The sequence below is a fragment of the Pyrgilauda ruficollis genome, unplaced genomic scaffold (assembly GCF_017590135.1).
Source record: "Pyrgilauda ruficollis isolate IOZ18807 unplaced genomic scaffold, ASM1759013v1 scaffold25, whole genome shotgun sequence".
Taxonomy (NCBI): domain Eukaryota; kingdom Metazoa; phylum Chordata; class Aves; order Passeriformes; family Passeridae; genus Pyrgilauda; species Pyrgilauda ruficollis.
The window spans coordinates 5,081,456-5,108,365 of record NW_024523822.1 but is presented as its reverse complement, the minus strand read 5'-3'; the positions used below and the strand labels follow the sequence as shown (position 1 = coordinate 5,108,365).

At 39.1% G+C, this 26,910-nt stretch overlaps 1 protein-coding gene across 6 annotated transcripts in view; it reads left to right on the top strand.

Moving 5' to 3' along the window:
- Window positions 1-2,426: 2,426 nt before the first annotated feature.
- Window positions 2,427-26,910, top strand: part of GPBP1 (GC-rich promoter binding protein 1) — a 37,997-nt gene continuing 13,513 nt past the window's right edge. For 2 of the 6 annotated variants that reach the window (XR_005955410.1, XM_041470764.1), the window contains exons 1-7: window positions 2,427-3,048; window positions 3,169-4,217; window positions 5,021-5,089; window positions 20,148-20,266; window positions 24,155-24,278; window positions 24,749-24,972; window positions 25,590-25,656. Coding sequence is in view for 2 of the 6 variants with exons in the window: in XM_041470764.1 (XP_041326698.1) it covers window positions 20,204-20,266; window positions 24,155-24,278; window positions 24,749-24,972; window positions 25,590-25,656 (478 nt within the window). In the remaining 4 variants the exon portion in view is untranslated. Of the gene's footprint in view, window positions 3,049-3,168; window positions 4,218-5,020; window positions 5,090-16,557; window positions 16,704-20,147; window positions 20,267-24,129; window positions 24,279-24,748; window positions 24,973-25,589; window positions 25,657-26,910 lie in introns of those variants that run through there. The other 4 variants (XR_005955411.1, XR_005955413.1, XR_005955412.1 and 1 more) reach the window with 4 other exon arrangements.

The following is a 26,910-nucleotide window of genomic DNA, read 5'->3' as shown; positions in this document are numbered from 1 at the left end:
AGATGGAATCCACCCAAGGATACTGAGGGGGCTGGTGGAAGAGCTCACTGAGCCACTTTCCCTCATTTACCAATGGCCCTGGCTAACCTGGGAGGTCCCAGGTGACTTGAGTGGAGATGGACCAGTGTGACACCTATCTACAAGAAGGGTTGGAAGAGGTTCTGGGCAGCTACTGGCCTGACGCTGGTGCCTGGCATGGTTATGGAACAGATCACCTTGAGTGCTACAGTGCAATCACATGGCATGTGCAGGACAGCCAAGGGATCAGACCCATCCAGCACGGTGTCAGAACGGCCAACCTGATCTCCTTCTATGACCAGGTGACTTGCTTGGTGGATGAAGGAAAGGCTGTGGGTGTTGTCTACCTGGACTTTAGTAAAGTCTTTGATATTGTCTCCAATGCCATTCTCCTGGAAAACCTGGCAGCCCATGGCTTGGACAAGTGCTCTGTTCACTGCCTGGTAAAATCTGCCTGGATGGCTGGGCCCAGTGAGTGGTGGTGAGTGGAGCTACATCCAGCTGGTGGCTGGTCATGGGTGGGGCTCCCCAGGGCTCAGTATTGGGGGCATTTCTGTTTAATATCTTTATCAATGATCTGGACGAGGGGATTGAGTGTGTATCCTCAGTGCTGCAGACAGCACCAAGCTGGGTATGAGTGTTGGTTTGTTGGAGGGCACAAAAGGAGGGATCTGGACAGGCTGGATTGATGGACTGAGGCCAGTGGCCTGAGGTTCATCAAGACCTGGGTTGTTGGTTCATAGCTGGGCCAGGTGGCAGAGCACTGCCTTGCCTTTCCTGCTCTCAGTTTCAGGTTTGGCATCAGGCTGTGCAAATAACTAAGGAATGGGAATCCTTGCTTTTGCAGTATAGGCAAACAGAAGGACAAGCAATTTCAAGGGTGAGGAGAAAAGAGGTTTCACTGCAGTCAAGACTGTGTCGAATCTTGAATTCTTGAACCTAGAAAAATGCTGTTAGTGTTAGAAATCAGAACTGGGGTTTAACTACTCAGAGTTGAGCAGAAGATTAATGTTTCAGAGCTTCTGAATTGTTTCAGAGATTTTTTCAGTTTAAAGATGAAATTATCATGTGCTTTTTCTACTTTATTTTCTCAGCTGTTGATTTTTAGTCAAGTTTCTGGTAATTGTTGCTTTCTAGTGATTTCTATCAAGTTATGAAAAATAATTTTCTTTAACCATATATACAGGCCTGTGAAATACATTTAAAAAAAAGAATCCTACAGTTTGAGACAATTTTTGTCAAAATCAGTGCAAATCTCAGTTTCTACAATAACTTTAAACTTGTGGAGGAAATTTCCACAGAAAAACCAGAAACAAATGTAGGTGCTACAAACACTTGCCAGCATTCTTTCTAACTACATCTAAATATAATTTTGTAAATCTACTTTTTTACCTAATTAATTGAAAAACAAAATTGCGTTGGTAAAAAGATTTCAAAATTGCAATACTGATTTAGGCATTAGATCCCCGGCAGCAAGAATCTATCCATCACTTTTCTATCAGAACTGCATACGCAGAATAATTGTGCAGACCTCCGGGGTATTTCCACTCGTGCGCTTGTACACTGAAGTATCTGTCGATTTACCGAAGATTCTGGTATTTTGTTTTATTAGTCGGTGGTTACTGGTTTTTACTGGCCCTGAGCCCCTGTCCGCGGGACCTGTGCTTCCCGGTGCCCGCTGCAGCCGCTTCCTCACGCGGGGATCTCACCGGCACCCAGCAGGCTGATCTGGGGCGGCGCTGGGCGGCCGCTCTCGCACACACACGCGCGGCGTACGGCCCTTCCAGCCGGGCACCCCGGCCCGAGCCCGCTCTCGCACACACACGCGGTGTACGGCCCTTCCAGCCGGGCCCCCCCGGCCCGAGCCCGCTCTCGCACACACACGCGGTGTACGGCCCTTCCAGCCGGGGCCCCCAGGCCCGAGCCCGCTCTCGCACACACACAAGCGGCGCACGGCCCTTCCAGCCGGGGCCCCCGGCCCGAGGCCGCTCTCGCACACACACACGCGGTGTACGGCCCTTCCAGCCGGGCACCCCGGCCCGAGGCCGCCCTCGCTCTGAGCGCCCCGCGACGGCAGAGCCTCGGCGCTCCCTGCGCGTGCGCCGGCGTGGCGGCGCCGCTGCCCGGTTAGTGACGGCAGCGCCGGGGACTCCCGCCGCGAGGGCGGGGCGGGCGCGCTCTGGGGATTCCCCGTCCCGCGCCGAACGTTCGGGACGGTTCCCGTGACGTCACGGCAGGGGCGGTACGGGGGAGCCCCGCCCGCTCCTCCCCGGGCTCCCGCGCGGGGGCTCTCGCGGAGCTTGCGCTAGCGCGTGCGCGTGGAGAGCACTGCGGCTCTGAGCGGCGCCATTTTGAGGGAGCGAGGCGAGCGCGCGGTGTGCGCGCGCGCGGGGGGGGGGGGGGGGGGGGATGTGCACTCAGAACGCCCCGGGACAGCCCCGGGAACGGGCGCGCAGGGAATAGCCGGGCCGCCACTCTCCTTACCCCGCTGTGCTGCCCGGACCGCCCTCGGGGACCGCAGGGGGAGCCGCCCCCGGCGGCGGGAGCAGGGCGGCCGCCGGGAGGGCAGAGGACGTGCACCCGGAGAGCAGGGGTTCTGTGTGTCCGCACACCCCGGGAGCTGGGTCTGTCTGTCCCCACACCCCGGGAAAGGAAGCATGCCCCGGGCCGCGCTGGGGCTCCTTCGGCGGCTCCCGCCGCCCCTCCGGGGAATGTCCCTGACGCAGGTCAGCGCTTCCCGCCGGGGTGCTTTCTGTACATCTGTTCAGCTTTCCCAATAAAGCGAAACATGACCCTTCCTTTCCCTGTTTTCCCCCGCAACTCTTCCAGCCCCCCCTCCCTGACCGCCGTCGCTGCCCCCAGTGTGTTTTCCTGCCGGGGTTGAGCGGCAGGAGGAGGGTTTCGCTGATAGGCTGCGCCCTCCGTCAAGCGCTGCTGCCGCCCTCTCCGCGCCGCCCGTGGAGCAGCAGCCGCGGCTTCCGCTCTGGGCTCGGCACCCTGGCTGCATCCGTGCTTGTCTCTGGGATCCAGGTTTCTGTTTGTTTCTCTTTTTAAGATTCGGGCGTTTGGGTTTTGTTTGTTTTGTGTTTGTCTAACGCCAGTCCGGATTTCATAAGGGAAAACTGATTTTTCTGGTTCTTTTTATCTTAGGTTGCTTGAACGATAGAGTCAGTCCTGGATGTTTGCAGCCTTTTGCTTCAGCTGGCAGAGAAGAAAAAAGGTGGACACAGACTTGCAGCAGTTGCTTCCTGTGAAAGGGAAGAAATATCGGATACTATTCTGGGATAATTTGTGCGTGCTTTGTCCTGAAAAGGCCTCCTAAACAAGCAGTAGACATCGGGGCAGAGAATTGAGGAAATCGTGAGGTTTTTTTTCTTCTAGCAGTGTTGAGCACATCACCCTTGGATCTTTTGTCCGCATGGAATGGACACATAGCTAAATTTATGAAGTTCTGAATACTTCAGCTGCCAAAATAAAGTGCTTTCCTCTTTTTACATACTCTTTTTCTTCTCAGCAACATCCTTTCTGAGTCAGAGGTTTAACCAGTTTTGTTAACTGGCTCCAGGTTAAATGTGGCCTGAGTCACTGTGGGGACATTGTTGAAAAGTTTCATGGCAGATTTTTTTCTCCCCTTTTTTTATTTTTTAGATTTTCTGACATAGTCTTCTCTCATTTTGCAGTGAGAACGACTTTATAAATGAAGATTTTAGTAGATGTTTGTTTATACTTTTTTCTTTTGTATTTTATTTACTGTTTTTGTTGAAAAAATGTTGTTGCCCATAAGCAGTATGGAGGTATCCAGATAACTGTTTATAAATGCCTCTGCAGAAGGTAGGAAATGCTCTTCAGTTCATATGTGAAATTTGGGTTTTTGACATCACAGTTTGTGGAGTAAAACCTGTGTTTATTTCACTTGGAGCTGATGCTGCATATACTGATATCTACATGGAATAGACAAGAGAAGAGAAACTGTCAGAGAAAATAAAAGGTTTTTAAGACAGACATTGGCAGACTTTGTAAATAGCCTTGCAGAATCTGTAAGCGAGAAGGATGGGTAGCTGATTTCTGTGAGGTCAGATCTATGTCCAGCTGCCACGAATGTAGTATCAACAGGAACTCGGGGTATTATCTCAAGGAAAACAAACTGGAAAAATATAAATCACGCTGTACTAGCACCTTGTGCGGTCCTCTTGGATTAGGTAAGTGTTGTAGTGTTCATAAATCAATTTACACTTAAAAAAACATTTTATCAGTAGAACAGTTAAACCTGTCGTTTTTACTGGTTAGAGGTTCTTCGTTGTTGTTGTTGTGTTTTTTTTTTTTTTTTTTTTTTGAGAATGTTGAATCATGTTAATTTTTACTTGCTGGCTTTTATAATTAATGGAATAATTCCTTAAGAATTTGAAGAATACGGGTACAAGTAGAAACGTGTAGAAAAGAGTATGATTTTTATGTGAGATTAAAAAGTAGCTATATCTAGACTAAATCCATAAGGAATTCAGCCTTCATGTTAGTGTTGTAATCTCAACAGTGAATGTTATGTCCTCTTGACCAAGTCTTCTGGATAGCTTGCATGTGTCATTCCTTCCATTTGTGTTAGATGTGTTTACAGCATCAGGGTACTAATAATATAGAGGGGGTTTTTACTCTTTTTTATTTTTCTTTCTACGATTCTTTGTCACATATGGAAGCCAGAGAGTTTTTTTACCAAAAATTATTTTAGTGACTGTGCAGACTGGCTTTTTTCTGTGTTGATAGTATAAGATTGACTTCAGTATATTTTCTGTTTATGTTCTGTAATGGGAATGAATTAGACTGACTGGTCTGCAAGTATAATACTTCAAAAAAAGCTCCTTCTCCTTGGAGTGATTCAAAATTAAATCTAGTGGTGAATTGGCTTATCTTCCTTGTTATTTTTAGATGTATTGTAGTTTTATTCATCCCACAGTGATTAAATATTTTTTAATTTTGGCATTAATGTGTTTGTAATAATTTTTTGTAGGTTTGCATTCAACAGAACTGCTGCTGCCTGAACCGAAAATTAAGATGGACAGAGCAACTTAATTCAAAAGTCAGTGGTAATTTTACTGAAGTTCTCTATCCCCTACCCCACCCTGATGATTCATGAGGCTTTAAATAATTAAAGCATTAACGGGTAGACTTTAAACTGAGCGTCTGGTAGATGTTACACATTTACCTGAGTTGTCACCTTGTAAAATAGTTTTGAGAGCTTCTACAGTACTGAAGTATTAGCAGTAGTGAACTAATGAAAAAAAGGTTTTCTCTAAGGGCAGTGTGAAGATATTTGGGAAGATTGTATGTGTTAAAACCTTGTAGAAAAAGTGTAGTTGAGCATGTGAAACTGTATTTTAAAATTACTGCAGTGTATTTTAACTCCTGTTGCTTGTTATATTGACCACAAATGAAGGACTTGCATCTACATAAATTTTGTAAATTCTGAGTCTGATTTAAGTTCTTATCTGTATGTTGTCAGTATCTAAAAGTTGAACTAGCTTCAGTTTTCTGCTTTGGATGGTCTTGCTGCTTTGTTACTTTAACTTCTGTTTCAGTTTTGTTGTTTTGAAAGTATGGAAACTATGGAGCATGAGTAGGGACCTGTTGCTGTAATCTCTGGCTATGGCTTGTGGCTCTTCGGTATTGAGTCAAGGTGTGGCTGGGGCTGACTGGTGAGCTGAGCCACTTGTTAAAGAACCGAACCAATAGAAAAGAATGATCTTGTATATTCCTTTACTTGTATGAGTATGATTTTTTGGAAAGCATTTGGTAGATGTTCTGGTATGTTTGGTAGAGAGTTCTGGTATGACTGGCCATTTCATTTGATTGTTGTCTATTGTATGCACATGAGAGTAATAGAAATATTCACTTCTTAACTCACAGAAAAAATGATGTGTTGTCTGTTTTTCCAAGGTATTAATTGTCAGTGCTGAGATACTTTTATTTATTTTCAAGATGCTCTCACTGAAATCAAGGAGCTACATCCCCCACTTATTATTTTGGGTGACATCTTTTTCTAGACTCTTCTCCTTCTGGAAGTTTTGAAGAATTGCTTTTTGGCTTAATTAAATTAATTCTATCTTTACACCTCTTTATTTGCTGGTAGGATAATTATTTTATCCTTTCACAGTACTTACACTTGGGAGGTTGTAGTGTTCTGCACTTAAGGGGAAAGGAGCACCCAAGATTCATAAATGCTTGTGGTTGAAAGGGACCACCAAAGTTGGAGGGTCCACAAAAAATCACCAGGTTTTTTACATCAGTTGCTCACTTGGCATTGAAATGGGTGTCAGTCCCTGGCCTACTATATAAGCCACAGCTTACATAGTAGGGATGGGGTAGAAGGGAAGAGATGAATTAAGGAGAGGGAGAGAGAGAGAAAAAGGAAAAAAAAGAGAAAGAGATTACCAGCCCTGATTCCTAGTGTTGGTCTGGCTATGGGATATGCAGGCAGGGCTTGGTGGGGTACCTTTTTATGGATAGTTTCCTTGTCCTGAAGCTAAAGTTTTCATTTTCTATGTAGATGAGTTATCTTGCATGGTCCATTCTTTGAGGCCTTTCTGGAAATGGCTTGGAGGGTTTTGGGGTATCCCTGGTGATCTCATTATCCCCTTATTGCATTGGGCTTTGGTCAACAGTTCATGCTCGTTCCTGTGCTGGTGCTGTCTTTTGTTTTTTATGTCCCCATGGACTAGAATGAGGATGTTTGTCCCAGAAGAGTGCTGTCCTACCTATGTACAGCTCCTTCTCCAGCCACATCCCGTTTGCCACAAACTGTTGGTTGGCTCTGCAATTATCCAGCTATTGGTGCTTGAGATGTACACATTAGCCCCTTATCTTCAGGGATACTATAGGAGTGTATTCTTTTCCTATTTGTGCACGTATGTGTTTGACAAGGGTTCAGGAATGTTTTACAGCTGTGCCCTTGTACCCTAAACAAAATTCGTACCTACTTGTTATGAATGAGAAGCTTGACTAGGCCAATATTCAAGCAGCAATCAATTTATTAATTAATATGGTAAAGGATAAGCAATACAGCGCTGGGTACAGCAGAGGAAATTTTCTCTCCAACTGCACGCCAATAGTTGGGGCTTACAGGTATTTATAGGGGTTCTCATAAGCTTTCTCAGCAGTTTCTATTCCCAATTTTTACATCACAATTCTATACACTATTGTGATTTAGTTTTTCTAAGGATGTATCTCAGAAAGGAGTATCCCCAGATGGTGGGGTCCAGCTTCCGAAAGAAGAAAGAAGTCTCCCAGCTGGGGAGGTCCAAATTCCTGATGAGGGTTCACCTTTTAATTGCAAGGACTATAAATCTCATAACAGTGATGTCCAGCTTCCCGTGATCGAAACTGTCAATCCTTGAGTTGATGTTCATCTTCCTTTCTCAAGCTGCTTTTCAATATTTTGTTAAGGCGTCGAGATAAGCATGTTTCCTTTTTATATATTCTAAAGCTATAGTTTCAAAGGTCCTTACTACAAGCAATATTCTAAAATTATACTTCAAAAGGTTATTATTGCAAAACTCTCCTTAGCTGGGAGCAGAAGGTTCCTGTCAAACAGCAACATCTTTAAAGCTTTAATTTGAATGCTACTAAATCAACTTAAGACTTAGAAAGGTTAATTGCAAACTAAGGATAGGTTCAAAGGCCTTCTTCCATGCTTTACTTCCTCAGTTATTTATTAGAATTGTCTTTATAACTGTCTCATGGTCAGTTTCCACACATATCACAGTCACAGATACGCATGTTGCGTGTATGTACCTGACACGAAACACAGCTTGTATTTCACACTACTGAGGAGAGAATGCCAAGCATGCTGGTCCACTTTAATTTCTTCCCTAGATTTTTGTTTTTCAAGTGCTTGCATTCTGTTAAATGCTTTGCAGACAACTGTGAAGGTAATGTCCTTGCTCCCAAGATCTTATACTTTAAACCTTGATGTAAACATAATGTAGTGGGATAACTGTCAGCAGGTTGTGTCTTTACTGATGTGTTTGTTCTGGTAGGTTCATAAAATGGGTACGTTTGTACTGGCTAATTCTCCAGAATAGTGCAGGTTTCTCTACTGTGTGAAAAAACTGTTGGTAGAAACTTTTGAGGATAAGTACCCTTTAATCCTGCAGCAAAGCTGAAACAGAATTACATCGGTAAAGTGATAGAGGCAAATTGTGCAGATATTTATGTTGTACAAGTTAATGTACTTTGTGCCCCTTTTATTTTTATTCTGATGAGGTTATTCTGTTTAACTTGTGTGGATAGAACTGTTGCAGTGACAGTTCTTCATGATGTCTGAGGAAGTTGCTTTTATTTCCTTTTTTTAGTAGTAGGAATAAATTCTGTCCTGCAAAGACAACTATTTGCAGACCTTAGTATACAGACATGAACAAAACTTGTCACACTTTCTGTTTTGTTTTTTCTTACTCTATGTGTTTGAGTAACTGAATGTGGTACCTGATGATAATGCCCTATGTGGTGCTATCAACTCTTCCATGGTCTCTTCCTTTCATGTCTTGGGTAGACATAGTCAGGGAAACAGCTGAAATAAGAAGTTATCTGCTTTATATGCTCAGCATAGGGCAAAACTTCTGTCTGTATCAACTGCTACTTCTTTCTTATGACAATTCCCAAGTGCTGAAGAATTCCTACATAACATATGCTGACTAGGGCAGTGATGTAATTCAACTCACACTTTGGCTTTTGAATTTTGAGCCTTATCAAAGGGCAAGAAATGAGCATCTACGAGGCTTTTGCTAAATGGTCAGTACCATTTAGTGGAATCATCAGACACCCAAGTGTGTTAGTTTCTCAAGGAGAAGAAACCTGGCTGTAGTGAATTGAAGTTACTCAGTTGAACCTGCCTGTAAACGTGAAGTTATTTCATGTTATGAAATAGCTTGAATTTTTAAAAAAATCTATGTTTCAGTACAGTGCAAAAACAGAAACTTTTTTTTTGTTAAAAAGTCATCATTATGTTATCCAAAGGACTTAGCAGCTCCATCTGTATCTAAAACACTTCTTAAAAGGTGTTTTGATTGTTGTGACATTTATATTTGATTCACAGAGGTAATGTTAAAACCTGTTGCTTATGAATTATAACTGTACATAGAAAAGGGGACCATATGCTAAAAAGCAGTGCTCATGTTCTAGATCCATATGCAAAACACAGTGTGCTTTAGCTGGTTCATTCTCCCATAAGGAACTTGAGCACAAAGTAGAAATGAAGGTGGTTTTTTTCTTGTTGTGTTTTCTATATTTTTGCTAAGTCTCTGTAAAGGTAAGTATTAAATCTGTGGCTGTACTAAAGGATGTGTGGCTTTAATTGGTTAAAAAACAGACTGCTATATTTTGACTCTGCATACTCCTCGTATGTAAGTGTCAGTGCTCATATCTAGCAGAGGACCTTGCTCCTTCCCTAATGCTCTGCAGGAAACCTTAGCTTTTATACTTCTTTTTAAAACATGAGGCAAGAAGGTAAATTTTAAATTGTATGGATAACTTCTTTTGTTCTTCTGTATTGTCCAGTGGTAGAATATATATGAGGACAGTTCTGTATGGATGGTGGGAATATCAAAACTAAAACTAGAGGTTTTGCTTGTTCTGCCGTAGCATGATTGAGAAATAAGAGGCTACAGTGGAACTGTTTCAGAGGTTTTTTTTTTAATTGGTGGGAGAGACCTTCAAAAGTTCAGCTCCCTTTCCTTTCTGTTCAAGGTACGAGTCTTAGGCAATAAATTTTAGAGTACCAAAAAACTAGAGGGAATTACCATACCCAAGCCTAATCTTTTTTAAAAATAGTTTTTCGTTGATATGCCACAAGGGGTGACATGATACTCTTTCCCTTCAGAGAGTTAAAAGTTTGACTGTAAAGATGTAAACTTATTCTATTGTTGTGGCTGTTCACTTACACAGAGAGGAAAGAAAGAAGGAAAGAGAATCTTCAGTTGAAGTTTTTGTCATGTTTTTGCAGCAATTTGTGATCGGTAGAAATGCTTCCAGTTTCAAAAACTCATAAAGCTTGTGTAAGGGTTTGAATATTCTTTTGTTTTAGTGACATACAAATTTTGAATAGCAAAATGACTTGAAATTAACTTATGTTGATTTGTTGGATCTACATGAATCGCAGAATAGTAAGGAAGAGAGTGAATAAACTTGGGGAATGAAAATTGAGATTTACAGATTTTAAATAAAAGTATTGTTTAGACCTAACACTTAGCAACTTGATTTCAGATTAGTGCTATTCTTTACTAGAGATAGCAGGGAGGGATAACAGAGAAGGCTCTGCTATCACAGGAAATTTTTCTTTTGACAGAAGATGTTTTATGGCAGAAGAAAAAACTTTTGGTGGCGGGGGTTACTTTGAAGATCTGCTTAGTATGAAAAAAGTCCTGAATGATCCTGTATGTGAAGAAAGAGTGTGTGGGCTGATGGCCAATGTACCATCTTGTGGGTGTAGTTTCTTTGCCTAATTCAGACCAATACTTGGTAGTTTTTCTTTGGCTAATGATAAAGAGTTGAAGCCAAAATTTGAAGCTGGCCCATGATGGGAGGACTGAAGGGCCAGTATTCTAACTGCCTTGTTGGACCCTGTGCAGTTCATACATATGCTCTTGTTTCTCTTCTGATGAAATAAGAATTCGATATGTATGCTGGAGTTCATTTGCAAGGAAACAAAGCAGGAGCACCAAATTGAGACACTGTGTATAACCTTTTCTTTCTGTGCTCTCATAACAACACTACAGTGTGCTTTAATTCTCACAGCTTACAAGCTTCTTTAAATCCCATTTTTAAATATTATGCTTAAAATTACATTGACAGAGCGAGGGTGTTTTGTCAGATGTGTGTAGTTGAGAAGTGAAGTTAAAGGTCCCCTGTGTAATTTGTGGTGTGCTGTACTTACTGCGATAATAATCTATGAGGCATTAGATTAAAGCTCATAGGAATGTGCCACTTAGATATGTGTATATACTAATTTTAGATTCCCTTGTGAAATATAAATGTGTATATCATGTCAGTGTTTTTAACATTTATTCTGTTTGAGGTTTTCTCTGTGCAAATCAATTGACTGAACTTCTAAACTGGTCTTCATGGAGCATCAAGAAATGTGTATCTCTTTTCTAATTTTTGTGGATTCATAGCTTGAACCTTTCCTCCCCTCCTCCTATTGTTGATAAATTTGAAATTCCATTCACAAACTTCAAGTATTCCTCGTTGTTTGAGTTTATATTGCCTTTTATTTTAATGGTCTTCTGACAATTTCTCAAGTTCCCGAGTGTCACAGAAACTGTTTCCTGAGGAGTGATACAGACTACACAGAGAGAAAGCTTAAGTATAGAACCTGAAGATACAGACCTGTTTTCCTGTGGTTTTCCTTGTCTTCTGGTGGTGTGTTCAACTGACAGGGTTGTTTTGGGTTTTTTTTTCCAATTTTGGCTTTATTTTAAAATTTGTTTTTTCTACAAAATTCTGGTCAGCTCCATTTAGATAGGGTGTAGTTATAGTATGGTAGGTCCATTCCAAAAGCATAAAACTTCTAGTAGATTAAAATTTTAAAATGTAGAAATTTTGGCTGTTTTACTATATTATTGGCTCTTTTTTTCTTATTATAGTAATGTCTCTTTTATTTGTTTCTTTATGTTAGAACATTATGAAAAAGCAAAGCTGTTTTTATTTATTTTCACAGTTCAAACAGATAGTGGTACCAAATGTATCTTATCTATAGTAAAGAAACCTATTTTAAGTACTGAAGATGAGTTTCTGAGCTAGAGAAATACTTTTTATTTAGTTCACTGGAAGAGACTTCCCTGAGGTTGGAGATCTGTTCACTACCAGTGGAACTGTCTCTTCCAGCTGAATACTGGTTAAACAAGTTAAACAACACCCTTAAAATTGGGTGGGGACCATCTCTGGTCTCATGTCCTTGTCATCTTTAAGTTCTGCTGTGTCTTTTTTCTCCACCCTCAGTGAAGAAAGAATTAAGTTAGGGAACACTTAAATAAAGTTATAAGTCCATGGGGCTTGACAAGACGGTTCCATGGGTGTTCCATTCTTCTATATGTGCTGATGTTATTGCAAAGCCGTCTTTGAGAGGTGTAATGGTCACTGGGGAGGGGTTCTTGAGTAAGAGAAGAGAGCAAATATTAATTTTGTCATCAGGAAGGATGAGAAGGAGAATCCAAGGAACTACAGGCCAGTCAGCCTCACTTCAGTCCATGGGTAGGTTGCACACCAGCTGATCCTGGAAATGTGTTTCCAAACATGTGGTGGGCAGACAGGAAGGTGAGTGAGAGCAGTCAGAATGGTTTTATGAGGGGATGTCACACTTCAGCAAGCTAATAACCCTTTACAATGAGGCGGCCAGCTTGGCAGGTGAACAGAGAGCAGTGGATGGTATTTATCTTGACCTCAGTAAGGCTTTTGGTGTTGTCTCCTATGACATTGTCATGGAAAAGGTGTCAAGTATGCGTGGAGAAGTGAGCAATGAGGTGTTTCCAGAACTATCGGAATGGTCAGGCACAGGTCCTCAGGGGTGCAGCCAGTGGCACAAAGGCCATTTGGAAGAAGCTGTTCCAGTGTACCCCAGGGTTCGCGGCTGGAGCCCCTGCTATTGAACATCTTCACTGAAGTCGCAGACAGTGGAGTAGAGTTTACCCTCAGCAAGATTGCAGATAATATAAGATAGAGAGAACTGGCTGATACGAACACTTGATGTTTGGTCTGCTGTGTGGAAAATGTGGATAGAGGATCCTCATGAAGCAAAGGGAAAGCGTGAATTTTCTGGAATAGCAGCTGCATATGCCAGCTACAGAGAAGGACCTGGGGGTCCTGTTGAACAGCAAGCCAACCATGAGCTATGCGTTCTTGTAAGGAGTAGAGTGAAAATCTCTCTGGGCAACATTAGGAAGAGTGTTGTGGGCAGGTCAAGGGGAGTTCAGCTTGCTTCTGTGTGCAGCCTTGGTGAGGCCACAGGTGGAGGGCTGTGTCACCCTTCCAGGATGTGCAACACTGTCACAGGCTCCCTGATACAAGAAAGGGTGAGACTTGGTGAAGTTCAGTAAAGGACCACAAAGATGATAAGAGATCGCAGTATCTGACCAATGGACAGAGGCTGACACTTGGTTTGAAGTTCTAGGGAGGCAAAAGTTGGCCGTTAGTCTTCGACTGAAGTTTAGGGAAGTACAAGTTGGCCATTAGTCTTTCAGAGTTATCTTTGGATGTTATATTTTAAATTTTCAGAAGGTCCTTTCCAAATTTAAAATTAGTAAGCCATTAAACTCACTTCTCATGTAGAACTGTGTGAAGATGCAAACAATGAGGGAGACTTTAGTTTTGTTAATACTGTTGATGGGACTAGAGACTCTAGGTACAAGAGAACTGAAATCCCAAATGCTTTGATTACATTTCACTTCTCTACCCTGCCATCTTGCAGTATTTCAGAAGGTGATTTCTTTTGCCCTGCCATCTATGGACTCTTCTGTCCACTTATGCAGACAGTGCAGAGATTGCCTCCAGCTCAATTCTCACAGTCACTTTTCCAATTCCTGTATTCTGCTCTACCAGAGATGCTCTGTGGCTGATTTTAGTGTTGTGTAAGTCTTAGAGGGAGATTTTTTTTTTTTTCAGTGCTGTAAAGGTTTAATGAATACAATTAAATCTAGAAGAAATTCCGGGTAAAGGATTGTCTTTAAAAGGGACCACAAGTGATCAGGTAAATTATGTTTTTGTGTGACCAGTTTATTCTAGACCTCAGTAGCCTTTTTTTTCATGATACATTTAAGGCCAGATTAAATACTTTTCTCAAGGAATTTGCTATTCTACTGTGTTGTCAGAAGCAGTGCAGAAAATGTGATAGGAGTTTCTGCTATGTGAAAGTAGTCTGCTTACACAGTAAATTTTCTACAGTTTGAGCTGGAGACGTTCTTATTTTATTTACAAAAAAAATTATTTCTTTTTGTTTTTAATTTTATTTGTACTTTATTTGTAATTTATTTTTAGTTTAGTTTATTTTTTAGTTTATTTTTTTTTATTTTTTCATTTTAGTTTTAATTTTATTTATTTTATAGCTTTGTGCTGTTTTCAGTGTTTTACAGATGCCTGGCATGGGGGAAAAATAATCTAGGTGTGTCTTCATGTCTTATCCGTTTTCTTCATAACGTTTGGCAGCACAACTGCTTCCGTGTGTAGTCTGACGTATTACACGCACAATTCTGTCTGTAGTGTCTCTGCAGTTACCCTGTACTGAGTCTGGTATGTCACTGCAGTGTATTGCCATTTTTTTATGCTACACAGAGGTACAATCTAGAGTAACAGATGCCTCCTGGGGTTCTGCACTGTGCTTATCCTGTGGTGCCCTTGGGCTTCACTAGTGGTTGGAAAGTAGTGCCATGTACTGCAGTCTGCCTGCTTGGTAGAATTGCCCCGTGGTGAAGGACATGAAATCCATGACTAACACGGCTGTGGTGGCAGCTGTCCCAAATTTAGCACAAATGGTGTGAGAATGAGCAAGCATTTTGTTCTGCCTGTGTCCTCCACCTCCCCCTGGTAAATAAATAGAGGGAAAAAAACCCCAGGTATTATAATAAATTAATTTTTACTTCAGGAAGTTACAGAACTTTATTAAAATGCGACAAATTGTGTTTGGTAAAGCCACGATGTACTCCATGACACTATTTCAGCTAGTTTGTTTATCTGGATCTCCTTGATCTGTGTATTGTGAATAAGCTTTGCAAATGAAACTTAAATGTTAGTAAATTTGCTTGTCTCAGTAATAGTGGTTGCAGATAAGGTGGTAATTTTAATGTTAAGATGAAGTTTGAGGAAGCACTTTGCTAAATCTGGAAGCAGGCTAATCTGAAATTTCGTGAATAGAAGGGTGTTCTCTACTTTTGTATTGTGTTAAATTCTACTTGTATTATTGCAGGAAAAACCCAGAATTTTACTTACATTTTAGTAGTAATGGGTGTTCTTTGTGATTAAAAAGTTAGTTTTTTAAACTGTGTATTTACTTCAAATAGCAGGGGAGAGAGAAAAATGTTGCTGGAGAGACATCACATAGTGGTTAGCACTGAAAATAGGGAAAAAGTGGGTAAGCTTTTACAGTGTAAAAAGCTTTATGTATTTTTTACAGTGTATTTAACAGTGTATTAGCTTTGTGTAATGCATCACCCTGCATGTTAAACTCTTCAGGTACAATTATTGGGGTCTGGTTTAGAAGTGTAATAGAAATCGACAGGTTCAAATATTTGTCTAAGTCTTAAAGCTATTTCAGAATATTGTTCTTTTGATCTTCAGGACCATGTGTCTGTGTACCTTCAATCTACTGTGATTGATACCCTGTGATTCTGGGGGTGTTTTGGATTAACATATCTCCTTTCTTGTTGAAACTTTCTCCTTTACATGTTCATAACCACTTTTAAATACATCTTAGGTCTTCATTTTGTGAGGCAAAGTAAGCCAGATAGTTTCCTTAGACTTTTCATGTCCCTGATCACTGAAATAGTTTGTTATTGCACCAAGTAAAGTCTTGAATCATTGTGTTGTTGTTCTTAAGTGTGATTCACTTGTTCTATGTGAATTTAAAAAGAGAAACGTAGTAGTGTGAGAAAAATTGACTCTAGTTTTTAATGTTTGATTTCTTAATTTAATTTGGTAAGCACAAGCTAAACCAATGGTACTTGTTTTAGCTTAATTTTTGTTGGTTTTGCAGATTGGGGTGTTGACCCTAGGTGTTGTTTCTTAGCCTTTTCCCAGAAGTCTTGACTCCTGATTCATGCAGTAGCTTTCTGATTCCCTTTTCATAGCATGTTACTTATTTTTGTAAAATTTGATTATACATCAATTTTTCCCAGATGCTATGCAGATAACACAAATTCGTTCAGAATATAGGGTTTCCTACTGGTTTAGAGCTGGTGAGAGATAGTTTCTGTCACAAAAGAACCTTGTTGACTCAATCATAAAAAAAAGCCCAGCCCAATCATTTCTTTATGTTGGTTGAGTGCATTTGGTGCAGTGTTCTTATTTCAGCTGCAAATGTGGCTCAAAGTAGATGACTGCATAATGTTTATGACAAATATCTTCACTGTACATAATCTGGAACCAGCTGTTCATTATTCCTTGGCAGCCACTACCTTATTATTGAAGCTCGTACTTCACAAAACTTCAGAAGTAAATTTTATTTAATTGAATATTGGATTAATTACTCCATGTTACTTAAAGCAAAATTCTTTACAGACTTCTTTCAGATCCTCCCCTCAAGATGTAAAACTTAAGAACAGGATTACTTTCTTTGCACTGAACTATTCTGTTATCCACAGCACGGAAACACATTACTTTTGTCTAAATTTATGGGCTATAGAAGACTTTTGTTACTGAGGTTACTGCACATTACTTGAATTGGTCACAAGAGGCTATTGCTGAGATGAGACAATAGTTTGATGAGCCTGACTAAAGACTTTTAAGTGTATTTGAGTGTTAATAGTATGAGGATAGCAGTATTTCAGTATCTTTTTCTTACCTTTGTAGAATTGTGCAGCTCTGCTTCAGTAGCTGAGAGTCTGAGCCAAGTCAGCTTTTGCCACAGTTCAGTTGAAGAATGGCAGATCTGTGCTAATAGGGAATGGTGGCTTAAACATTCATGATAAATTTTGGGCCTGCTCTTTTGTTACTAGGTGAGTTTCTGAAAGCCCTGGAATTGTATTTGTCTTTGTGGTGTTCACCTCACTAAGTTTACTTCTGATAGCTGTGTTAATGCTGGGAGTGCATCATTGCTTTATTAGTGTTGCTGAACAGTGTTTGTATGGTGCGTACGCAAGAGAAAACTTGCTAGTAGTAGATATGTAGTTTCATGTCAGTGTAATAAAAGCAACTTTTTGCTACTGATGTTCATTCTATTCAAATACTTCAAATGTTGTTTTAATTTAATTTAAAAGTAGTAGATAGTATATATCTAAAGGCTGCAAATGCTTTTGTGGACACAGAATGCAGCTGCATCTCTGACTCTTGGGGATAGCTTAGGTACGGGACCTGAATAGCAGGGAAAGAAGGTCGAAAGAACCTTTTTAGTCTTAGAATGTGTTGCAGTATAATTTGCTCATTGTTGGTCCAGCTTAAGTTGGAAAACAAGCAAGAAACACACTAATGTTGGCAGCCAAGCTGATCACAAAGGGTTTAAGCTTAGCAAAGCCTGCCTGTGGCAGTAGAGGTGCCTTGCTGACATCCCATTCTTATGTTTGTGATCTGTTTTCAGTTTATACCTTCCTGAGAATGAAGAATGTCCTAGAGCTATCAAAATATGTGTCAGATATTTGAACAGAGATCATGATTATAATAGTTTTTTTTAATATATATAGGGCAAACTTGTTGGCAACATCAGAGAGCTAGCAGCTGTAAGAATGTTTATGAAACCTGGTAAAATGTGGAACCAGTAACTTTAAGCTGGGTAGGCTCTGTCCTCTTAATACAGTTTCAAAATACCTTTTCCTAACCTGCCCTTTGTTTCCCTGTTTAATTATGGCTGGGATGTTTGTGCCTGTTCAAAGTTAGAAAGGTTTAATAATGAAAGAACTCTCTGTTCCCATGTCTAATTGGTAGACCAGGCATATGTACAATTAGGTGAAAGAAAATGTTTTCTTGACTTTGGTGTGGAGTATCCACAGGAGTTGTTTTTCATGTTAATGCTTAACTGCAAACCTCTGAGTTTGGTCAGGTAGCGTTCTAGAAATACGTCTGTGCTTTTTTTCTTGCTGTTTCTTTGTTAAAACTATTTGCTATTTGGAAGAATTAGCCCTAAAAGTTTATATTTTATGGGTTTATTGAAATATGTATATATATATATATATATTTATTTATAAAACAGAATATATATGTATTCTGTTGCTGACTTGGCTCTGAGTATTTTGTAGTTTTGGCCCAGGTCTCTGTCTTTACCATTTAAGTTTATTTCTTTCTAAGAAAAGGACTGACTCATCTGACAGAGCAGCACTATGAAAATTTTTTCAGAGCTTTTTTAGCTGAGAACATTAGGAAGACTTGAATCTGCTTCTAGAAAAATTTTTGCATGAAGAAATAGGCAGCCAGTGTCAGTGAGCTGTAGGAAAAGGTCTTTTTGCAAAATACCTTTTCCAGTCCTTGGATACTTGGTGATCACCCAGTCTTTTGTGCAAAGGATAAAAGGTAAGTATATTAGTGAGTTAATAACAAACTCTTCTCGTGGCAGTTGCATAAACAATGTTAGGAAGCTTTTAGTTAGTTTTTTAAAAATAGTAATATAAATCTATTAAGTTGCATTGTTAGTGGATTTTCTCTCCTGTAAGTAATAGCTGATGCACCAATAACTTGGTGATACTTTGTGGAATCTTAATGTTCTTACTTAGTATAAACCTAATCTAACTCATTGTTTTTCAGACTGTGCGTGCCTCAGTCTGAAGACTTTGTTGTTGTTGTGTCAATCTTTCAGTACTGAAAATCTGTCTTGATAATTTCTGAAGATATGATTCTTCTGCTTGAAGATGAGAACTGTGTCCAAGTGAAGGGGAATAAACTTTTTTCTTGCTGGAATCTGCTCAGATTTGTTGTTTCTTAATTTAACATCTCTTGGTTTGTTTGTAAAAGTGTACCCTTTTGTATACTGTTGCTGAATGGGATATATTAGTAAAAATGAACATGGTTCCTTTTAGAAAGAGAAGCCATTTCTACGATGGTTCATTGACTCCAGAATTTTGTTCATTTGTATTTAACTAGTTTGATATAACTGGAAATACTTAGAAAATTTCTCTGGATTTTTTGTTTAAATGTTTGGTGTAGGAGTGAGTTGAATGACTTCAGCAGAGTAATTTGAAGTTAGTTATTTGAGTGAGGCATTCCTTTAACCTTGTCTCTATTTAACTGTAGTAATTGTGCGTCCTACCTTACAGTTTAATGATGGTATTGGATGTACCCACAAACTTAGATATGAGCTCATGTCATTAAAAACAAACAGAAGCTCAACTAAGTACAGTTTTACACTAAGTTAAATCTACCAAATCTGTTAGACTTCCTTTTAGGTGCTGGAACAGTCTTGTCTGTCAATGGATATCTGCAGTAGCCTGCAATATTCTGGTTCAGGCCAGAGAACAACCATAATTATGAGTTACCAAGCTCAGATTCCACATCTCTTACTAATACATTACAGCAGCTGTAGATTAAAGTGAATTACATCTGTGCTCAATAGCAGATTTGTACTCTGCTGTGCAGAGATGTGGAATTCACGTTTATTTGGGCTTCCCTGTAGAATGTGTGTGGGTGTTTTTTATGTTTTCATGAGCTGGATATATAATAGCTTGTATATCATACTTAAAAAATTTTTGAGTCCTTGACCATTTTGCCGTGACTAGCTGCAGAGCATGATTTGGTTGCCCTAGTATGATTCAGGAAGTGTTTAATCCATTTCTTTCCTGTCTGTGCTACAGTTCACCTTCAGGTAATATAGTTCACATTATCTTGTGTTCTTTTGCTTATTGAGAAATATTTTCTTATTTGTGAGAAGAGTGTAGGGTAGAAAAAGTATTTGTGGGTTTTAATCATAAACCATTACATTCTTTGGCCCATTTTCAAGCTAGAGAATTTTACTAGATTTTACTGGACACTCTGGACATGTACACTCTGTTTCCATTGAAGCTAGACACATTGTGAGGTTTGTGATGAGCCCAAGTATGTAGGTTTTTCATAAGGAACTTTCAAGTGGCCGCTGAGACTAACTGTTAGGGATTAATTAAAAAAATCAGCTTCTAGGAAGCTAATGAAATAGCTTGCCAACTCCCTTCTAGATAGTACCAGAATGTATTTCAGCAAGCTAGTTTTGCCATAGTGTTCTGGATCAGACCTTACACAAGATGCTTCATCCCATTTATAGGAGGAAATAAAGAAATGTTACATTTATATTTTCATAATTTCTGTGATATATTTGATTTATGTGACACTTGAGTAATAAAAACACAGATTTGATGCTGTAAATTATATGATGACAGTTAGATTCTAATTTAGATCTGTGAGGAAAATAATATGGGAAAACAGAAGTGTAATCCCCTTGTAACATAAGCATCTGAAAGGACTGATTTATTTTCTTCTGATTACAGGGACTTGCCATGAGGTGCTAAGCCTTTTTTCATTGATTCGGAGAGACTGGACCTAAATGGCGCAGCATGACTTTGCTCCAGCCTGGCTTAATTTTCCTACTCCACCATCATCAACAAAGGTATGTTTTGTATTGTTTTGAAAAGGCACTCTCATTATTAGGGAAGTCTAAATGTCATAATCTCAATCACAGTAAAAATGCCAATCTCTTCATGAATACTGTGATGACAGATGACTCCAGTAGAGTTTTTTGCTTGAGCAGCTTAGTTCATGAAGGGAAGCACATATCTGGCCTTGACTGTGGTTGGTTTAAAATTGCCTTCTTCAGGTGTTTAAAATGAATTATTGTGTTCCATGCTAGAAGTACCAAGACAGAGCATGTACTTGGTGTTCTTGCTTCTGATTTTTAATTGTGTCCTGTAAAATTTAAAGGAGTATTATTCTGTCATCCAAGTGATTAAAGCTATGCTTTTTTAGACTTTCTGAAATGGCTCAGCAGTTGATGGTGGAATGCTTGTTGCTGCTGGTGGAGTGGTGGTACTTTGATACTGTTAGGCATCTTCACTCTGAGTGTTTCATTTAGACTACTGTTACTTTATGTAATGGGACAGCTTGGAAATGGGAAATAATAATCTCTTTCAATTGTTAGAATTAGTAAATATTCCTGGAAATCTTGAGTATGTCTACATCAGAAATGTTTTTTCTACTCTTTCTTAATATGTGCAAATGCAGAAGCATACTCAGCAGTGGATATTAAAACTCCTGTTATCTGCTTCGCTATTTGTCGACCTGTCTTCATTATAATAGTTTGAATTCAATATCTATATCTGCTGCTATGGGAATTGCTTTGTTTTCTTTAATATATGAACTTTGTGCAGTCTTTAATCTCCGTGGAAACTACTTAGCCTTGAGAAACTTATGGCAATAGGCTTGTGGTATTATTAAATGCACAGATAGATGGTAGTGTTAATTGTGTTCCTAATGCTTTGATTCTCTACGTCTACACAACCATAAACACATTTTTTTTTTTTAGTCAGGTCATTGAATGTCCTTATTTATATCACTCTGTTTATGTCTGTTCTACCCTGACCTAGCTAGATTGTTTGTTTAGTATAGTCTGTTTCTGGGAACATAAAGCCTCTCTGTTACATAGGATACATAGTGTCTGAAAATCCAAATTAAGAAGCAGTCTCTTTGTTTTTATTCTCTGTGATTTCTGATGCATTCAACTCTTTTGATCTGATTTTTTCAATGTAATATGTTTTAAATTGGAAAAGTATTTGGAGCTTAGTTGATATGGTGTCACAAATGCAAAACAATCTTCACTACGAATTTAGAGAGTCTGCTGTAAGAGCTTTATGTGCCAATATAGCAGGATAAAACAAAGTTCCAGAAGTACTCTAGCACCACTAGAATATATTTGAGGTATGGGTTGTATTTGTCACCTCATTTCTGAATTGTGTGACATTTTGTTGCAAGTGTATTTTTCCTGTTCTCTTCCATGATTATTTGCCTTACGTAGTTTACTTAGATTTTTTTCTCTTTCAAAAACTCCATGTTGTATGTCTTACTCTGTTGTAATATTTGTGTCCCATTGTTGGAATGCACCTTATTTCCCTGTATTACCTGCTCCCTCAATGATGAGCATTCTGTGATACACAGCACATTTGGATTTTAAGTGCTTGAAAAGTCTGTTTATAGTTCTTAGGTTACAGAATAAGACTTGTGATTCCTCCACAAGACAGGTCGCAAGTGTTGTGGCTTCCTGTCTCCTCTATTTCCTAAAATAGACTTGTTTTCTGCTGTATATCAAAAAAGCAGAAGAGAACAGCAGGTAAGAAGGATGGAGATGAAGAGGAAGGGGTGAGGAAGGCAAGGTGTCTCATGTTTCGTGCAGAATGGAGCTGGTGTGAGGTTATGGTGTCAACAACATTTAGACATTTTGAACATTGAAGGAGAAACAGAGTTCTGCTTGATCAGTTTTTATATTCCTGAAGTGTAATCACTTTCAGGGATTACACCTACAGGACCCTGGTTTTCCCCCTGAGCCCTTGGTAGCTGAGATGTTTTTCCTTACATAGCTCAAGGCTGGCATTGTAGAAACCCGCTACCAGGAAACTGTGATTGTGAATGAGCTTTTTAGTGTGACATACAGATTGTAGCTTGATTGAAATCCATCTCAACTCTTGCTGCTGATTTCCATTTAACTGCAAGCTTTTCTCATCTCTCTGTCAACTACACAGCAAAATCCACCTAAATAGGTGTGTATCTGTCACTCAGTGGGTTTTGTTCAGGTCTGGAGCTAATGTGTTTGTGTCAGTGCAGTATTGCAGATGGGCAGGTGGAATGGGAAGGTGTTGTGAACAGTGAAACCATTTTGGGACATGGACAGAACTTTTAAGAAAGTATTGCTGTGAAAAGGGTATGGGAACATTGCAGATGGATAAAGTCAATTTTACAAGTTCACTTTTACTTCTTGTTAAGCAGTTAGATTTCCTATTTTTCTTAAAATTTATGTTATTTCTATCCCTTTTTCTTTATTGACTGAACCAAGTCAGATAATTTCTCAACTTACAGAAGTTGCCCATAAATTTCCTTTTGATTACAAATCTTACTGGCATATCTGCCTCAGGAGACTTCATAGACAGGTATCTCCATCATGTGGGGAAAATGCAAACTGCATGATCTTTGCATACTGTTCAGAAGCGTCAGATTCATTATAGCATGTACAACTCAAGCACAATATATAAAATGCTGTCGTTGTTGTGCGTAAATGAACACATGAAGTGTCTTCTAAAATTTCACCTGAGATTGGCAGATCTAGTGCTGTCTGAAACCTTTGGCAGCTCAGTCGAAATCTGTTTAAGAATTTTCTTTCACTTAAATATCTAGATTAATTTGGTAATTTTTGAAGTACTTTTATTTTAACAATTTTTTGCAGTCTTTGGTTTTGCTCTCTCCAAGGAGAGTTTGTCAAGTAATTCATGTCCCAGGTCTCAGATTGAGAGGGTAGTCCCTGTACATTTGACTTCTAAAAATTGACAATCTAAAAATACCTGCTTTGATTTTTAAATATCTACTTATTTGAGTTTGAATTTTAAGCAGTGAATATTGAACAGCACCTTGAGCTCTACAGGGGCATTTTCCATAGAACTTTGGGGATCTTTTTTTGTGTGTGTGATTTCCTCTGTGGGTTAGGTGGGAAGAAGGAAGTAATTTTAAAGGTACACCCAGAGAGAAGTTATAAGGAAGACGTGGGTTGTGTCAGGAGAGATGTTTTTTGGTTTAATCCCTTTAGGTATGAATTCTAGTCAGGATGTGGTTTGATTTCTTGGTGCTATTCTCAAGATGAGATTTTAGTTTACTGCTTTCTATTGATATGTTAAAGATTTATTTCTTTAAAATTTCTCTAATGTGTGCTTATAAACTGAAAATTTGAAGTATCTTTGTGAATCTGGACACTTCTGATTCTAGATTTTATTAGTATTTCGTAACTATTTGTACTTGCCTTTTTAAGTTGCAATGACAAGATTAATGATTTAGGCTTTTTTTGGGTATAGCTGCCTGGGGTGGAAGGGATTCCTTGCTTTCTATAGAATGCCTGTTTGTAGTCTCTGAAAATCCAGATTAAGATCCCAGACTTCTTCTCAGCCTTCCAAATTGTGATCTTTTGTCCTTTCTTATCTTCTAAAAAAATTTTTCTTCTGCTGCAACACATGTCACTTGAGCTCTGTTTTGCTGCCAAAACAAAGTAGACACTTCCTACCTTGTGTCGCAGGCATGTAACTTAAGGGTTGTTTCAGTGTCCTGAAGCAGAAGATGCAGCTCCCACTTTGTTAGCCTGAGAGATGGTGACACAGCTCTGCATGTGAGGACTGCTGCATTGTCTGTCCTTCAAAATTCTTTTAAGAATGAATTGTATATACCGTCAACAATGTCCATGTTACAGTTCTGATGATTAAGTTGTTATTGATCAGATCTCAGGTCTACCACTTATGCTCCTTTGCAGTCATCACTGAATTTTGAGAAACATTCTGAAAATTTTTCATGGACAGAGAATCGTTATGAAGCAAATCGCAGAAGACACAATTCTTCGGAAGGGTTGGATCCTAACACTGGAAGGCCAAATGGAGGTATAATTTATGGAACACTGTGAATATGTTTGTGTCATTTCTTTGTAGCACTAGCTAGAAAGGAAGTCTGATGATGATAGCTCATGTGTGCTAAATTCTTTTTCTGCAGTGAAAGAGTGGTAATGGAAAGACATATCTGGGAGAGGATGTGAGCACTAAGGGTTGGTTAAAGTAATGTGATTCCAGGAGTATTTGTCTCTTGAGTAGAATAAGAGTGTTGAGTTAATACTCTAGCCAGCGGCATGTAAATGAGAAAAAGAGGTTGACTTGTAGCATTGGCTGGCTATTTTCTCTCTGGCACTGTTTTGTGAGATCCTTCCCTGCTGTTTATGTGAAGGAAAACTTGTTTCCTATGCTGCCGTATCCCAGTGTGTAGAGTTTGTGATTTAACTTTTTAAAAAATTCTGCAGAGTAAAATATTATTTTTAAATTGTTTGTAATTACATATCTTTAAAATTTAAAAATCCAAGGGCATTTTGGGCGAAAAGAGAGGAATGGTTGGCGTTCACAAGGCAGAAATGGTCCAGAAAATATAAACCAGCGTGGAGGGTACCATGGTGGAGGTTCCCGTACTCGTAGCAGCACGTTCCATTGTGGAAAAGGCCAGGGACTGCCTGAAAACAGTGTACTTGATAATGAAACCCACAAAACGGAAGACAAAGAAGTACCCAACCAGTTTGAGGCTGAGGACTTTGTAAGTAAATTGTAATTACAATTAAAAAGGTTTCATTTTGTCTGCATTTTTTCCATTACAAGTCACTTCATGAGATTTCACCAGTTTCAGATCATCATGTGAGGAATTTCCTGTAGGTAAGGGAGTGTTAGTAACATGTCCAATAACTTGTTTCTCATTTTATATCCAGATTTTTCACTATATGTTTATTATTGTTACTTGTGTATTTAAGTGAAACTACAGTTGGATTCCCATCTGCTGTGGTAGGTGTATGTATTAAATTCAACACAGTTACCTTATTGGAAATAGTAACAAAGTAATTTTCATACCTGTGGCCTTCTGAGCTCTCATGCTTTAACCTGCAGCTAGGATGTAAGGGGAAGGGTGATCTTACTTTTTGAAGAAACATACATTGCTGTTTTTTTGCTTCCTCTGCTGCTGTCATGTAATGGCACTGGCTGCTGCCTGAGATATTTTGTTGGAGAAGAGAAACAAGTGAGCATTGTCCTGTTTGGTTCATGGGGGAGGTGTTTAGTTTGTCAGCAGAGGTCATGCTGCTGGTGTTATTGTGGTTCTTTAGTTCTTTCATCCTACAATTCAAGGGTTACTTTTTTAATAATGACAAAACTTTCTTTCAGCCATCTTTAAACCCTGAATATGAGAGGGAACCAAACCAGAATAAATCTCTAGCTGCAGGTGTGTGGGGTGAGTATTTTTGATGTTTTTAAATGCAAAAACGTAGCAGAGATCTGAAGTTGTTTTATTTGAAACATGAGCCTCTTTTTAGAATTATAAAGGTAGAGATTGAGAAGACTTCAATATTATTACAAGGTAGGTATCTTTTTGTTAAAGGATAACACTTCCATATGAGTATCAGTCAGCTAGTCTGTAGATGCTGCCACAACTAATACACTTTCCCAGAGCAAGTATACATCTTTTTTTGTAAAGATGTCAAGAAATCTTCACCTTTATTTTCAAGAGGAAGTGCAATGAGGGTTGGTCCCGTAAATTAGTGGTATTGATTGCTAGCTGAAGGCTTTACAAAATGTGTTGGAAGAATTTGGAGAGAAACCTGGGAGAACTGGAAGAGTAGGTTAGCTTGCAGAGATTTAAGGTCTCTTTCTGGAAGCAAATGTCTTATGCTGTTGGTTGTGTTTATGTATTATTTGTATGACAAATACAAATGGGCATGGCCATTGAGCAGAGCTGTAGTTGGGATTGTTTTCTCATCCTCACCTGATTATGTTTGGCTAAGACTTTGTAATTCTAATGGGCTTTACATAGTAAACTGTTTACTCCTAAGAAGGTGGTAGCTTTACATGGCAGGTGTTTTAAAGTAAATGTACTCAAAATAAGAACATTTCTCTTTATTTAAAAAAAATTTAACATGAAAACTTTTGCTTTCTACTTAAACTACTGCTAATACTGAGATTTTAAAGGTATTTTAATTTGCTGATTCTTTTTGTCATGCTTTACCAGTATTTTTTACGCACGAAAGTAATAATAGATTCAGGCCAACTCCTCAGTATAAATATCTAATTGCTGTAAAACTTTGCAGCATCATAAATAAGTGGACAGCTTTCTGGTTTTGTGTTAATCTATCTTTCAATAAAAGAGTCGTGTTTTGTAATTGAAAAACTGAAATTAAGGCTGTTATTATTCCCTTCAGAAGGAAAAAATACTCAGGATAGAGGAATATTACAATCCCTTCTAATATCTGTTAAAAATGTAGGCATCTCTTAGATTCCATTTTACTTTGCGTGTATGTGATGGGAGCCTGTAAATATTATGAAAAACGTTGTCATGAGGTTTAATGAGAATGAAGTTTACAGTTATGGTAACTATTTTGCAGCATCTACCTGCTAAACAAGCAAAAGTCTTGTAGTCCTTTAAGATAGGGTTTGTTGTTGTTTTTTTTTTTTTTTTTTTTTTTTTTTTAAAAGAGGGCTTATGTTACTT